General features: G+C 51.8%; 1 protein-coding gene across 2 annotated transcripts in view; it reads left to right on the plus strand.

Moving 5' to 3' along the window:
- Window positions 1-3,746: 3,746 nt before the first annotated feature.
- Window positions 3,747-16,491, plus strand: part of AGAP3 (ArfGAP with GTPase domain, ankyrin repeat and PH domain 3) — a 134,347-nt gene continuing 121,602 nt past the window's right edge. The window contains exon 1 of one of the 2 annotated variants that reach the window (XM_057424258.1): window positions 3,747-4,049. In XM_057424258.1, coding sequence (XP_057280241.1) covers window positions 3,773-4,049 — 277 coding nt within the window. In that variant the 5' untranslated portion in view covers window positions 3,747-3,772. The remainder of the gene's footprint in view (window positions 4,050-16,491) is intronic. The other variant, XM_057424259.1, reaches the window with a different exon arrangement.

Below are 16,491 nucleotides of genomic sequence, written 5' to 3' on the forward strand. Positions count from 1 at the left end.
GCTGATTAAGTCACAAAAAGAACAAACTTCAGGTTTGGAATATATTTTGGGAGACTGGAGAATTTAAAATTGGTTAAAAAAGCTTGTTAAAATTATTGGAAATGATGGAGCAAAGCTGGAAAAAAATAAATGGTGGTGACACCATGTCTCAGGCAGGAGATGTCCTGCTGACCTCCGGGATCAGCTATTACAGAGCAACCCCTGTTGCTGTGATAAGCAGGGGGAAACATTGCCTGAAACCAGCCCATCATGTGAGACATTCCAAAATTAGACATCTGACGCCAGACTTTTCAGGATGGATTTTAAAATCTGTCCCTTTTTCTTGGTCATCCAAGAAATTCTGTTTGGGGTTTGCATTTAAATTCGTATTTTAAGTCAAATCTTCCCTTTTCAGTGATTTTGCTTGACTTCCCTCTGTTCAGAAAAATGAAGCCTTTTGAAGCACTACATAAACATGTTACTGGCTAGGATTTCACCTATTTGTCCAGCTTGATTGCAGTCCCTTTATGATCACCTATTGTAGGATTGCCCCTCATGGGTTATACGAGCACCTGTCCAGTTCAGAGCATCACATCCCAGGGTTTGCTTGCAGTGCTCTGCTGGAGCATAAAGATGAGGAGAAAAGCAGAAAGCAATGGATTATTTCCTTTTCTTCCCTCTTGTTCCTTTTCCAAGAGAGGGAAAATATTGAAATATATACATGTGTGTATATGTATGTACATATATTTATATTAAAAAAGGACTAATGATGCTGCCTGGGCTCCACAGACACCTTCCTGTGGATCTCTGGAAATTCTCCAGGCTGCAATACCTCATGCTCTCCAGGTGCTACTTATGGAAAACATAGCTGCTTTCCCAGGAGCCTTCACAGGGTGATGGTGCAGGGCCACACATGTTTCAGAAACATCCAGGATCTGCAGCCTTTTACTGGCTCTCTCCTCTGAGGAGACAGGAGACCATGAAAAAGGCCCCAAGGCAGCTGTTTTGGACAGACAAACAATTAGAGTCGTTTTCTCATTCAGAGATGATGAAATAAATGTTCTTAACACCAGAGGAACTGGAAGATACCCACAAGGCAACATTTCCAGGTTGCTCTGTTTCTTCGTAGAATTATGGAATCCCAGACTGGCTTGGGTTGAAAAGGATCTTAAAGTTCATCCAGTTCCAACCCCCTGGCACGGGCAGGGACACCTTCCACTAGACCAGGTTGCTCCAAGCCCCATCCAACCTGGCCTTGAACACTGCCAGGGATGGGGCAGCCACAGCTTCTCTGGGCAACCTGTGCCAGGGCCTCACCACCCTCACAGGGAAGAACTTCTTCCTCAGATCCCATCTCAATCTCCCTTCTGTCAGTTTAAAGCCATTCCCCCTTGTCCTGTCCCTTCCTGCCCTTGTCAAAAGCCCCTCTCCAGCTTTCTTGTCAGTCCCTTTAGGCACTGGAAGCTGCTCTAAGGTCTCCCCAGAACCCTTCTCTTCTCCAGGCTGAACAAGCCCAGCTCTCTCAGCCTGTTCCCATAGCAGAGGTGCTTCAGTCCTCAGAGCATTTTGTGCCCTCCTCTGGAGTTGCTCCAACAGCTCCACATGCTTCATGTGTGTATACACTGGATAAACCTCACCATGCGACAGCACAGGAGCTTTCTGAAGAAATGAACCCAACCATTTCGGTGGCACGGGGTGTGAAGCTGGTTTATATGGTCAATCCACCCAAGGAAGCATCTCCAACTGACGTGTCCTTCGGAGAGGACGCAGAAAACAGACTCGTTGCTCTGGGGCGGGCTAGTAGGGGCAGAGCTCTCTGTCCAGCACCTCCAGAGGGATTTAGACGAGGGCACCCTTGGCCAGCTCATTGCCTGCGGTGAGCATTTCTGTTAGGTGCTGTGAGCAGGGGCAGAAAGACACATATAAAAGAACAGTCCCCAGAAAAGGCTGCGGGCACGGCCCAGCGCCACAGACCGGGGTGTGCAGCTGGTGCCCACAGCCTCAGCAGAGACTGCAGTGCGGAACACAATGCAGACACGGTTGCATCTGACATACTGGGGAAGAGCCAGCCCGAGTTATGACTCACAGCTCCATTGCGGGGTCTCTGGAAGTGTCGCTGAGCGCTCATACAGGTGATGAGGCTGGTACCGTAACACAGGAGTGATTTCTAAAGCTTTAGACAAAACCCTCATGAAAGCGTTTTTCTAACAACCCCCTTCTACGCGGCACGAGCTGCAGGCACCGCACTCTCGAGGAATCCCGGCAGCCCAAAAGAGGGAGACAGAGAGGGCAGGGATGTGCTTCTGCACCCACACACCCTGGCACCGGCTGCTGCATCCTGGAGGATTCCCGAGCCTAGGGAGGTGTCTCTGCCTGGAAACTCTCTGGAGATCTCCTCCTTCTCTTCCTCCTCCAACCCTTCCCATCATCTCTGCTGAGGCAGGAGCTGCCCCCAGCATGGCCCACGCGAGCTCTGCAGCCATCCCCCATACCCTTGAGGCATCAGGGCATCACCGCCCCATGGGACTTTGATACCAGGGGACCAAGGGAGAAATCCGTCGGGATCTCAGTTCTCTCAGCTGGCTGTTTTTCGTTTTCTTCATCTCCCTGGTTATACTTTCTCGTTTAATCTGACAGGGTTTATGGTCCTTTCTTTGTTTCTCAGTGTTTTGGAGGATGCTGTCTTGTTTCTGTCCATTGCCTGGCTGGCAGCGGGTTTGCTAGCTCTCATGCTGCCTGCAGGCTGTGACACGGTGCCCTCCTGGAGCCCTCCGGTTCCATAGGCAACTTCTGAAGCTGTTTTTTGGGGTGAGCATGTCTGGGGTGGGCTCCATCAGCCTGTGCTCTACATGGGCAACAAGGCTGACAGCCTGTGGTTCCGTCGGATGGATCCACTGACCACTCCTGTGTCCTGCCCTCTGCAGCCTCGCAGTCTCTGAGCATCCCCCTGTGATGGTTCTCTGGGTCGTGCTGTCACCGTGCCAGCTGTCACCAAAGCAGCTTGTACAGAGCACCTGAATGAGGTGACAGCAGCGAGGCCCTGTGGGCAGGGGGCACTGGAGAGGGGACCCCACCATGGTGGGGCAGCAACTGGTGATCACCCAGGGACCTTTGGGACCAGCTGCGTTTCATGGTTTCTTTAATGACCTTGGCGTGATAAGAGAATGATGCGATCACCTCCAAAGTGCAGTCGGGAAGCAGGGCCGGCAACAGGGAGGGCAGGGGTGGCACACGAAGGGTCCCCAGGCCAGGCTGGGACCATCGCCTGGGGTCTGAGGGGGAGCACAGGCAGGGGAGGCAGCACGATGATGGTGCAGAGGCTGGAGTGCCCCTGCGAGCGGGGCCTGGTGAGATGATGGGAGGTGGCAGGCGGTGGGGATGGGGTGACCCGGAGATGGGGCACCATGGGGATGAAGGGCAGTGGGGATGGGGAGCCACGGGAGTGCGGGAAGCCCTGGGCTACGGGGGGCTGTTTCAGCCCGACCCGTCCCCGCGGTGTGGGCTGTGCAGCGCCGTGACTGCCCGCAGCGAGCCCGGGTCGCCGGTCCGGGGGACACACGGGGCCGCGGGGCCGGCAATGCCCCCCCGCCCCGCTCCGCTCCGCCCCTCCCCGGGGTCGGTCACGCTCCCGCCGCCGTGACGCGGACGCGGGCGGGGCGGGGGCGGTGCGTGACGCGAGGCGCGCTACCGGCGGCTGGGCTCGGCGCGGCGGGGTACAGAGCCCGCAGAGCGCGGCCATGCAGCGGCTGCCGGCGGCCCCGCGCCGCTGACCGCCGGCCCCGCCACCGCCGCCATGAACTTCCAGGGCGGGCCCGGGCAGAGCCCGCAGCAGCAGAGCCTGGCTGCGCCGGGCGGGCCGGTGCCGGTACCGGTGCCCGGCCCCTCGGGGCCGCAGCCCGGCGGGCCACCGCCGCCGCAGTTCGGTCTGTCCAACTCGGCGGCGATCCGGGCCGAGATCGGTCGCTTCGAGTCGGTGCACCCCAACATCTACGCCATCTACGACCTCATCGAGCGCGTGGAGGACCTGGCGCTGCAGAGCCAGATCCGCGAGCACGTCATCTCCATCGAGGGTGAGCGGAGAGCCCGAACCGGGGACAGCTGAACCGAACCGGGGGCAACCGAACCGGGCCGCGCCGAACCGCGCTGGGCCAGGCCCGGTTAGACAAGCGGGATCGCGCCGGCCCCGACCAAGCCGCATCCCACCGCGCGGAACCGGGCCGGGCCGGGCCATCGCCGCTGCCCTTTGTCCCCGCCGTCCGCTGCACCTGCTCACGGTGCTCGCCGGGGGCGGGGGCCTGGTCCGCTGCCTGCCCGCGGGGCCCGGCTGCAGCCCTGCCCGCCGGGCCCAGCAGCTGCGGCGGGAAGTGGCCGCGCCGGCCCGCGGGGGTGGCCGGAGGCGCGGTGGGGTCGGGCTGAGGCCTGCGCCGAGGCGGGCCGGGGCCTGCGGCTGCGGCGCCCACCAGTGCCGGGGGCCGAGCCGGGCTCCGTCCCCGGCGCTGCAGGCACCGAACCGGGCGGGAGGGGAGGCGGGAAGGGAGAGGGTGTGCTCCGCAGCCGGGGCCCCGGGGTCCCGGCTCGGCGCCGCGGCGGACAGCGCTGGGGGTCGCGGCCTGCCCAGGACTGTAGCCCGCCCGCCTTCGTCCTCTCTCCCGATCGGGGGCTGCGAGCCGGGCGCTGAGCTCTGGGCGGGGGGATCTGTCCTTGGAATCGGCGGGCAGGGGAATCCTGTGGGCGTGCGGTGTGCTGGAGCCCGTTAAGATGAATAATGCGGAAAACTGCGGTGTCGGGCCAGGAACTCGCAGCTGGGAGGCTGAGGTAGAGCCGAGTGAAGGGATGGATGAGGGGAAAGGGAAGGTGCCGAGCTGGGTGGGCTGGGGGCAACTCACAGCCACTCAGGGGTCCCTCTGGCTGGTGTTGGTGAGCCTCAACCCTCTGACCCTGCACCCAGGCTTCACCCTTCAACAGAGAAATCCTTGGGGCCACGTGTGCCGTTTGGCCTGCATAAGGGGTCCTGGTTTGATTTGGTGGCTTGATAAGCCCGGCTGTTTGCCTGCTGTGGTTTTTGTTGTCTCTGCTCAGTTTTGGCAGCATTCTCAGGTCTGCTCCCAGGCACTCACAGCAGGCACATCCCTGCAGGTGGTATGTAGAACCAGTTTGGATAGCGGTGGAATGGAGTAGCGCTGTGTTGGCTGCCACGGCGGGTGACAGCCTGATCCAGTGGCTCCCCTGGAGCTCTTCTCAAGGTGCCTCCATCCCACTCTGGTCCCTGGGATGATTTCTTTGCAAGGAACAAAAGTCAGAGGGACTGTAACAAAAGCCTGAATGTTTGCATGTTTGAGGGGATGTAAATTGTTTCATCTGTCTTGCGGTGCAAGGACAAAGGATGTTCAGTGTGATCAGAATGGGGCAGATGTAGAACCAGTAACAGGAGGGGTCTTTTCCCGCTTCTGTGACTGGTCAATGAGGTCTTCTGCCACAGTTGAATTAATGGAATTTAATGATGTGAAGAGGGAAGAGATTGGTACGAGAAATGAGTGGGAGTGCACAGGCCATAGCAGTGCCCAAGCCCTTGGTGCTGGGGCTCCTACCAGGGAGGTTGTGACACTCCTGGTGGGGGAAGACTCTCTCACGTCCATTCCCAAGGAGCTCCTGCAGCTCTTCCTTAATGTGCCTCTGGTGCAGCGGAAGACCCAAGGTGAAATGCAGTAGAAGACCCAAGTATTCGGCAACTGTGATGACACGATCTGATCCTGCTTGTCTTTCCCATGTTGTGGGATAGAGAAGCTGCCACCTGAAATACTGCTGTATGAAACCTGGGCTTTACTCCCCAGTTACAAATTTCTCTGCAGGCAGAGTGTGGGCTCCCTGTGTCCCTGCCCTTGTTTCCCCCCATGCAGGGCTGCAGAGCCACTCCGGCCACCCTAGGTATTGGGTGTGTGTGTCCTCCCCAGCCATTGCCACCCTGCGCCATGCAAACATGGGGAAGCTGATGCTGAGCGTGTTGGCATTTAGGTGCGTCTCTTAGCAACTTCGCTCATGGTGCGTGTTTTCTCCTGCTGCTCAAAGCAAGGTGTGAAACAAAATTCTTCCACATGCAGCTGCAGGCAGTCAGGGCCTTCCAAACCTGGATGGCAGTGGTCTCGCTTAACCTGAAAAGTGAGGGGTGAGGAGTGACCAGCATGCTCCAGTCACAGACCCGTCCTGTCTCTTCTGGTCCTTCCCCATCTTGTCCCTCCTTTATTTGCAGCGGTGCATTTGGCAGAGCAGGAATCCCACAGATATATCCTTATTTTGGCTGCAGTCCCCGCTTACCTGCTCAGCACTGAGTGGAATTGTGATCCTGGTGAAGTGTGCTCTGATTCTGCAGTTACCTGCAGTAAGTTACCACCTATATGTGGGAGGCTGAATTAACGGTGGTGTAATTAACCATTGGAAGAATTTTGCTGGAGATGTTGCCATCTCTTGAAGTGCCCGAATATGGAAGACAATGTCCTTCTAAACTGCGTGCTTTGGGCTAGATACAGGAATTGCTGGAAGAGGGTTTTTGTTTATGTTGTTGATCCAGAGATCAGATTCTGTGACCATAATGATGCTTCTGGTCCTAAAGTCTGTTATGGAAGTTGCCAGTGAAATCCCAAATTCGACTTCCTAACACTGAGTGCTGGATCTTGCAAGTCTTGCTTATGTCTTCTTAGGAGATTACTTTCCTGCAGGCAATGCCTTCATTTTTCAAAGGCAGAAAGGCAGGGGCCAGTGCCTTTCTGCAGCGCTGTGCACAAGCTGCTCACCCTCTGGCTGGACTCGGGGTGGCCAGTGCTTCTGTGCAGGTTTTCCCCTTGAGAACACTCTCTGTACAGAAACCTTGTAGTTTTGTGGCTTGTGCTGCAGCCAGCATTACAAGGAGGGAGGTGAAGAAGGAGTTGGGTAGGCTGCTGCCCCTGGCAGCCTTGGTGGCTTGGATGGGTCAGGGGGAAGGAGCTTCTCTCAAGGAGAAACAAGAAGAGTTTGGAGTCAATGATGGGATGAAAGCAGCACGTGGACGAACCTGTGGCTGCTCGCTGGTCAGGCTCTCCTGGGCCTGACCCGAGACAATGCTCAGTGTTGCTGTGGGAGGAAAGGGAAATCAGCTTTATTTTGGTCTCTTCCTTGTAGCTGGAGCTTCTTCGCTCAGAGGCTGTGGCAGGAGAGAGTGCTGTCGGGTGCCCAGGTCTGGGGAAGGCGGTGGGTTTGGCTGGTCGCCAATGTCAGCTGAATCACAGGCAGGACCCGGTGGTTTTCAGTAGTTTCTAACTGCCAAATTTGGACAGATTTTCAGGGGGCTAGCAAAAAGCGCTTCCCTCATCCCAGCCGTGTGTCTTTGCCAAATTTCGGAGGCTGCTGCAGGCTGCTGAGCTCCGTAAAAGATCTTGTACATGCATAAAGCAAAATGCTATGCGACTTCAGTCCCGAGGTTGGTGCGACCCCTGCTTGTAATAAATGTGACCTCTAACGATGTTACTCTGGAACAGACTATAGACAGGATTATATTAATAGAATTTGTAATTGGAACAGTAGTCGCACAGCACTTGATTTCTTTCATAGAAGTGAGTTTTCGGAAGTGACCAAAATGCAGGTTCTAGGCAGGGAGAGCGACACTGATGGTGCAGAGTGTGGCCAGAGGGATGCACAGGATGGGGACTGCGGGTTGCATGGGGCAGCAGGAGCCATCGTGGACCCCCGGGCACACAGGAGGGAGCAGCCAGGAAGATAGAGTGATGGAAGGAGGATCATGGTTACAGAGAGATCTTCTGTGTGCATGAAGTAATGGAGGCCAGGGGAGAGGAGGCGGAAGGTAGATGAGGAGAAGTATGTGAGATCCATCAGCAGAGCTTTTGTTGAATGACCAGAATCTTTTCCTGATGTTAGCTGTTGTGCACATGTCTTGCAGCCCACCTAAGCTGCAAGGGAAGAGCTTGGAGAAGGTTGCTGGCTGTGCTGAGAGGACTTGGTGGCCAGGTAGCAGGAGCAAGAATCTGTCTGAATGGGTAGTCAGAGTTTTACCTGGAATGCATGTTTTTCTCTTTATCATCCTTTCACACCCCTCCAACATGCTGCTAAACTCGTTTTGGTTCCTTTCTGCATTTTAAGAAGTGGGATTAGTTTGGAAAAGATTTCCTCTGTATTCTTCAGCTGTTGCTTCCCTGGCAGAGGCATAGGATGAAAAAAGCCTGGAGAATGATCTGCTGATAGCAGGCGGGTGGTTAACTGTGGCTCTGCGTCTGGCTTTAGCTGGGCAGGGGTTGCCTTTGAGTCTTGGCTTTGCATTGTCCCAGCTGTTCTGCTGTGTTTATAACTGGAATGGACTATTGGGTCACTTGGTGTGACAGCTTTCATCCCAGGGTTTAGCCTTTTCCCAGTAGGGCAGCTGGATAAGGCATATCTTTGAGATACAGTTACTGTCCAGGGCCTTGCTGCCTGTAAGCCATTAGCTGTCCATTATTAGCTGTCTTGCTGTTAATAATTAGCATATTTTTTTTCAGTAGACATCTCCAACATCCTGGATATTCATTTTTGCATTTCTAAGAGAAAGTACTCCTTTGATACTGGGTATTTTCATGTTTAAAGCTGCTTGTACCAATTAATGGGGTCACTTTCTTGTCTCTCTGATGACTTAAGCTGGCTGAACCATTGTATTCACTTCCAGCATCAGTTTTACAGCTCCATTCTGCATCCTTTTCCAGTGTCTTCTAAAACTGGCTCCTGATGCTCTGATTCACAAAGCAAAATCCAAGGCAGGAGTTGCTGTTGATGCAGTATCTTCTTGAGGAAGATAAGAGCGAAGCTCTCTGGAGTTGTCCCAGCATCCTGCTGTGGTTCTGGGTTGTCCCATGCTGCCAGGCCGCATGCAGGGTTTGCCGGCATGTCCCTGCTCAGCTGAATCAGCCTCAAGTAAATTACACCCTTTGGGAAGGAGGGCATTCTGCTTAGTTAGCTTTTTCCTGCTAATTCCATGACCTCTGCAGAATTGCCTTGTTTATGTGTGCCTCTAAGTTCCTGAAGGCTGGGAAACCACAGGGAATAGTGGTGGGGTGCAGTGGGAGAAGCTGGGCTCCATCTCCTCTGTGAGCAGCAAACTTGAGAGCCATCAGAGCATCTCTGCCCCTGAGGCTGGAGCCAGGCATCCCAGGCAGCTGCATGTCTCCTGCCATGCTGACCCTTCTGTGTGCTGGAATGGGGCTGGGCTCCTGTGTCACTGCAGTTTTGAGCTTTGCTGGAAATTAAGTTCACATGTTCTGTTTTGTTTGGGGTCTCAGGGCAAAAACTACAAGGTGAGACCTCCTTGATGGATCTTCTCAAGTCACTGTATGTGCTAGCGAGGAAGAGCCCTGGATCCTCTCCCACAGCAAGTGGCAGAGGAGTCAGCAGGGCCAACACTGCTCAACATCTCCCAGAGCCGATGCATGGTGTGAACGGCACAGGCAGAAATGTCTGTGTGGGGAGAGGCCTGACGCAGGTCCTGATGCGCAGGAAGACCTTGTCCCCATGGGATTGATGGACAGAGTAGAAACACTGCTGGAGGAGGCCTGTAGCATGCTTGGACAAATACATGCACTCTTTAATGATGTTTTATGTTGCATCCCGAATCATCTGGAATAACCTTTGCCAGATGCAGGTCTCACCTCACAGAGCTCACAACTCAAGAACAAGGTTTTGTGGGAGAGTCAGAAGAGCAGAGAAAGAAATTGCTTGATGCTGAGATTGACAGGAGTTGGAAAAGGTGATAAAGCTGGAGAAGGAGCACTGGAGGATGATCTTGACAGCTGAAGACTGAGTGGGATGAGGTTACAGGTGCAGTGGTGAGGGAAGAGAAGGTTTCTGGTGCTGCAGGGCCAAGAACTCTTAGCTTGTGGCTGAAGAGGAAAAGATGGGGATGTGGAGGTACACCGCAGGGAAAGAACAGATTTGGATGTGGCCTCAGTGCGTGCATTGGAGATTTCTGTGGCTGTGGTTTCACAATTACCTAAATACAGCACTCGTGTGGTTCCTGCTAGAAGGGACCATGTAGCTCTTCCCACCTGGCAGCTCCTTGCCTGCCCTCACTTTTACCAGCTGCTGTATCAGGGAGCTGCTGTGGTGGAAACCAAGCTTTGCATTGGTATTTGGTAGATCTGTTCTGCGCTGTGCACTGGGCTCACAGTGCAATCACATGAATGTGGGTGTGGGTGCAGGCAAGGAGGGGGTAATGCATGGCCAGAGCTGGGGGGGGGGCAAGGCAAAATGCACCTCTGATTCTGAGCTTGGTGAGACAGCTTACAGCAAAGGTCTGTTTACTAAATATCCTGAGCGTGACAGCAGCACGAGTCAAGTGCCTGGGGAGGAGAATGGGAGCCAGTGCCTGTTTGAGGAATGCTTTCTCCAAGTGTTTTGGCAGATGTCAGCAGGTCTTCCGGAGCTCAGTGCGGTTTTTGTGCATTGTTTAGTCCTTGGTGGCACTCTTCCCTGGGCTTGTTCAGTCTTCCTTGACCCAACGTAAGCTCACAGGTGTCACAGTTTCTCCCAGCAGGGAGTTGCACAGTTTGGTTTCACAGAGTCTTTTTGCTTGTTTAGGGGCAGTTTTTGCACCCGACTGGTAATCCAAGCGGTGACGTCCCACTGACCAGCAGCTGCCTGGCCTCTGTCAGGATAGGGGTGGCTGTAGCAACTGTCCCTGGGAGCTACCTCGGTTCAGTGTAGGGTGAGACCTTGGTTAGTGGCTGTGACTGTTGCTTGTGCTTTCCTTCTGTGCTCGAGCTGGAGTGGCCGGAGCTTTGCCTGGTGAGGATGCAGTAGGAGAGATTCAAGTGTGGTTAGTGTTTGGCAATGGGTCTGTGATCTTGAACCAGCTTTCAGGAGGTTTCCTAAACCTCCTGGTGGAGCATGCCTGCTCTATGCAGAGACCCTCAAGTCTTGAGCAGTGCTGGGCACTGACCTCCTCTGTAGTCTAGCCAAGGTGAGGATTAATGGTGTTTGCGCATCTAGGCTAGCTGTTCAGAGCTGGGAATAGGAATTCTGCTTAATTTGGGTGCCCCAAGTAGGTTTAAATTCTGAAATCTGTACCATAAACTGTTTCCAGATGGGCTGGCTGATGTGAAATGGGTGCCATCTCCTCCCCTCATCAGAAGCATATGCAAGAGTGGGTGCTCCTGGTGCCCCTGGGCAATGGGGTGCCAGCCCTGGAGCTAAAGCCCTGGTCTCACTCTTGGCTGGCGGTGAATGTGAGAGGGATGTGGGCAGGGGTCATGGCTTGCAAAGAAGCAACAATGGACTGAAGGGCTGATACAAAAGCCTAACTACTAGAAATTGAGGGATACAAGAGCTGCCCCAGCAATGTGCCTGTGATCAGAGCTCTGAACCTTGACAAGCACCATCATAGTTCCATTGCATCCCTTGCTGGGCAGGAGTCCTTTAATCTTTGTGATCCCACCTTCCTATTTTGGCATCCGATTTCTTTTAAAACCTCCTCCAGGACTTCCCGTGAGTCAGAGCCTCCTGTACAGCTGCATGGACAAACCATGACCATTTGATTTCTGCCTGAAGTGTCCTGCTTGAAAAAGGCAACTATGATCTTATTACCCCTGCAATGCTCTGGGCATCAGCAGTAGCACTGAAGCTGACGTATTGCCTATTCAGGTGGATTTTCTGGAGTGTTGTAGTGAGAGCAAGGAGTCTTCTGAGGCAGGAAAGCTGAAACTCAAGGTAATTTTACCCTGCTTCCCTATTGAAAGGAAATTCATATGATAAAGATCTGTTCTTCTATGTCTGCTTGCCTCTCCTGCCTCAGTAACTTGCAAAACTGCTGCCCAGTTTCAGCCAAACCCGGCAGACCCCTGCTGTTTCTGAATTCCTGCAAATCCCAAGAAAACAGGTATCTAGACAGAGCAGAGCAGCCCAGCTGGTGCCACAGGGAGGGAAAGGGATGTTTGCATCTGTCCTCAGTGGCTCGCTGCCATAGGGCTGCATCTCCACTCTGGCTTGTGTGAGTCACTCTGGAAGTTCTCGCCCGGGGTTATGTGTGAGATCTTGTTCTTTCCATGTGATCTGTGTGGTGATGAAATCCACCCAGTCATTGAGGGCGCTGCGCCTCAGCTACAACTAACTGGTTGCTGCATCCAGAATCCTGGTGGTGTTGTGCTGGTGCTGTAGTCCTGGAGGTTTGGGAGCCACCAGCTCCAGGCTCGTCATCTTGTATCTCAGCCTGCTGCAAGTCCGTGGGCTGTCGGCCCCGGACACTTACTCCCTGTAGCATGTTTGTTTCTCACTTGCATCTTGCTGTTGATTTTTGGACTGTTTTTGCTATTTAGCCCAGCAGTGATTCCTGTGCTTAATGAAAAGGGCTTTGCTCTTCAGGTCAGCCTCTAGCAAGCACACGTCCCTTCCCAATCTCCAGTTGAATGACTGGAGAGCAAATCCATGAACGCAGCAGCGCTGCTGGCCAGATGTTCCCAACGGGTGATGGGTGCTGCAGGGTTGGAAGCACCCTGGCATTTCTGTTTGGGAACATTAGGCGTGAGTCTGCTGCTTCTGTTGCTGGTTTTTTTTTTTCATTGCAGTCATACCTTGGAGCCATATCTGAGCAGGTTCTTCCTGCAGAAGATCCTGCGAAAACCCAGGACAAAGAGAGCCCTGCTGCAGAGGTCTTGTGGCTTATTTAAAAATGAGAAGTAGATGCCAGTGAGCAAGCAGGGAGCACACAGGGACAGTGGGACAGCATAGGCTGCATTGTGGACATAGGCTTAACATGGCAGTCATCTAACGTGTGCTGTTTTTTATGTTTCTGGTGAGTACGGAGGCACAGGAGAGCTTTAAGGAGCAATTTGAAAGAGGATAATAAAGCAGATTTCAGGTTGTTTACAGAGAGCTCTTTTCAAACACGAAGTACAAATGGGAGAAAATAGACGTGCTTGCTTGAAATTCAGCAGCTGGGAAGTGGAGATTGCTGTCACAGTTTGGGAGGGAGAAGAGTCAGCTCTTCAGCAGCGAAGGAAGGATCGTTGTTAGCGTATGAGTAGGTTGGGAGGGTGAAGACGAGCAGCTTGCAGTTGACGTGACAGAAGAGGAGGACCTGGAGGGGGGATTCAAAAGGAGGGTTGGCCTGCTTAAGAAAGAGAGGTTAGGAAAATAATTTTAGCAGCAGCATTCTGACTGAATACAGATGAGGCACGATTTTATGCATGTTAGACAGTTTTTTGGGGGAAGGGTGCAATAGTGATTGATGTAGAGTGGAAGCCTGGGGTCTTCAACTGTGTGGCCTCATGATAAAGGCTGTATTTCAGGGACTGTAACTTGTGTAGCTCTGTAGGGGTTTAGGGACAATCAGGATATAGGGAGGAGAGTTAGGTCCATGAACTGTATTCCCTGTCTGAATTGTGTCCTTAATTCACAGACAGGATCTAAGTGATGTCTCCAGGCATTGAGCAGGAAGGGCTTGGGGGAAAAGGGGACAAAGCTGGGATTAGTAACAGCTCTCTTTAATCATGTTGAGCTTGGGCTTGCGGGTACACACTTGAAATGCTGGAGGGGAAAATAAGCTGAGACTTCATTTTGGACAGGAGACAGTCCAGAAATAGAAAGGCAGAGCTATGAATCATCAGCATAGAGCTGAGAGATGGTATTAAATTAAAACATAAGGCTAGCTAGAAGAAGCATGAAGGAAAGAAGGTGCTGTGGGCAGAGCCATGTGAGACACCTGAAAAACAGCAGAGCTGAAGGTGGGGGGGTGAGGACAGTCTTTCTGATGCTGGTGAAAGAAGCAGTAAAAAACTAGCAGGAGAACCAAGAGAGTAAGAGAATTGCTGAGAGCACAAGGACAAAGTGTGGTGGCTAGTTAGCTTCCTGAAGGAACAGCTGGCAGGGTCCAGACGAGAGAGACTTTTTGTCAGGGCTTCTAGTGGGAGACAGCACAAGAGGCAGTAGTTTTAAACTGAAAGAAGGTAGGTTTAGATTGGACATGAGGAATAAGCTCTTCCCTGTGAGGGTGGTGAGGCCCTGGCACAGGTTGCCCAGAGAAGCTGTGGCTGCCCCATCCCTGGCAGGGTTCAAGGCCAGCTTGGACGGGGCTTGGAGCAACCTGGTCTAGTGGAAGGTGTCCCTGCCTGTGGCAGGGGGTTGGAACTGGATGAGCTTTAAGGTCCCTTCCAACCCAACCCATTCTACAATTCCATGAAATCTCTTCCAGTGTTTAACTGTCCTTTCCTTAGAAAGTTTAACCTGAATCTTTTTTTGTTCCTAATTTCAGCCGCTTACCGAGGACAAAAGGAACAGTTTGTTCCCTTCCTTTTTGCATCAGCCTCTTCCCATACATGAAAACTATAGCAGAATCCTATTCTTGAGGCTTAATAACTTCAGGTCTTTGTTGGTGACATCTTCTCATCCCATGTTCATCTTTGTGCTGCTCTGGACTCCCTCCTTTTGATCACATCCCTCTTGGAAAAGTGGTACCCAAAGGCTGGATGCAGCCCTCAGCCTAAGCACGAGGCAGGACTTAACTCCACAGCCTTGTGTCTGTTCATGTGATTCAACACAGTGGTTGCCTTTTCTCAGCAATACAGTATTGCTGGCTCCTGTTGGTTTGTGATTTGCTTTGTCCCCCAGATCCTTTTCTGAGGAGCTGCTAACTGCTGTACAGCTCTCTGTCCTGTTCTTGGGTAAATGATTAATGCTGTGTAAGTGTAGACCTTCCCAGCGGCCCCTTTGGAATTTAATCCTTTTTAGACACTTTCTCCAATTTGACAAAGCCATTTAGGATTCTAATTTTTGCAGTCACTCTTAGTTTCATGCCACCTGCAGTTTTAATGAGCATACTTTCTTCCATCATCTGGTTGGTTAATAGAGCTGAACCTAGGAGAAACCTTCCCCAATTCAGGTTGATACTAATTTCAATTTGTGTGGTCATCTTTGATAAATATTCTCAGCATAGTTGTCAAATCAATGTTGTTCTGAGTGTATAGTACATTTATCCTTCCTTAAATTAATTTTGAGAGCACCATGTGAAACAGAGTCAGAAACATTACTTAATGTGTGATGCTTAGCATCTGCTTCTGTGCTGTGCTAAAGGTCTGTGACCCCACTGCAGAAGCAAACAGCGTTGCTTAGACACCATTTGTTCCTATGTACTAATGCTTGCCTTGTCTTCCAGGGACTTAGAGGTTGTTGCTGTCGTTGCTTTCTTTTTTTGATGTTTTGAATCGAAGTGATCTGTGAGTTCTCAGCTTCTCTATTTGGTTTTAAGGGTGGGCACTACTCTTGCCTCTTTGGGTGCAGGTGCCTTCCGTCAGCAGAGAGCTGTTGGGGCTTGAGCTCTTCTGAGGTTGCTCCAGTGGAAGCAGCCTCAGCAGTGAAGCACTCCAGGGTCAAGTTAATCAAAATCTGACATTGCATTGTTTTACTGAAAGTGTAGATATGTTCTTTGGCCACTCCTCCTTGTGCTAAGCGCCTCTTTGCTGTTCATAGTGAACACTTACGCAAAAAGATATAAACCACTTTGTCCTCAGTGTCATTTCTCAATTGCCTTTTCTGTCTGCTGAGTAACAGCCCAATCTTTTTCATGTTGTTATGCTGATTACCGGTGTACATGAGAATTGCTTCTTGCCTTTGCTGTTGATTGCTAGTCTCTTCTTACTCTTTGTGTAGCTGTTTTGAGTTCAGTCTCTGGTGCTGATGCCACTCTTTTGTATTCATCCTTATTAATCTGACCTAATTTCCACTTTCCACATGCATGCCTTCCTGTGCCTGAGACCAATAAGGAGCTCATGTGAGTCAGCCAAGTTGGTCTCCTACCACACTTGTTATTCATTTGCACCAGCGTAATTTCTGTTTGTGCCATTAGCACCACTGCTTTGAGGACCTGCCAGCTTTCTGTTATCCTTTTAAAATTTTTTTCTTTATTTTATTTTTCCTTTTGGATTTGCCTCCAATGAGATCTTGCCTAAGGAATTTAGTAACATCTGCCTTGGCAGAGTATCTTACTTATAGTTTATTGTCCTTCCTCTGATACATCATAAGAACCTGTGGACAGTCCTTTTCCTGCTCTGCCTCCTCCTGACTGCTTTCTTCAGAGGATTTGCTGAAGGATGCTTTAGTAGACTGTAAGAGCTGGAAATTAAGTTGGAAAGAGCAAGATAAAATCAGAGGACAAAACAGCATGTGACCTGGTGCAAGTAAGGAATGGGTGTGGGAGAATCTGCCCAACCCCTTATGCTCAGGAGCCCAGGCTTCGAAGTGGGTTGTTGGTGAGAGGATTGCACAATGTGCCTGTGATGAGACGTTTAGTGAGCTTGTGGTGAAGGGTACGAGGAAATTATGGTGATGAGAGGGGTGAGACTGGAGTATATTCCTCTTGCCATTCTAGGAAATGTCTAAAAGTAGGTTGAGCTCAGTTAACTGGTTTGTTTTTTTTTTTCAACACAGAATTGGGTACTCGAGTATCAAGTATTTTGCTGTGTATTGTGAACTAATAAAACTGGTGCTATTACCCCACTATTTGGCTTAATAAAT

This window comes from Pezoporus wallicus, unplaced genomic scaffold, assembly GCF_028554395.1.
Source record: "Pezoporus wallicus isolate ANWC-B61680 ecotype Strahan unplaced genomic scaffold, APGP_CSIRO_Pwel_v1 contig_5485, whole genome shotgun sequence".
NCBI lineage: Eukaryota > Metazoa > Chordata > Aves > Psittaciformes > Psittacidae > Pezoporus > Pezoporus wallicus.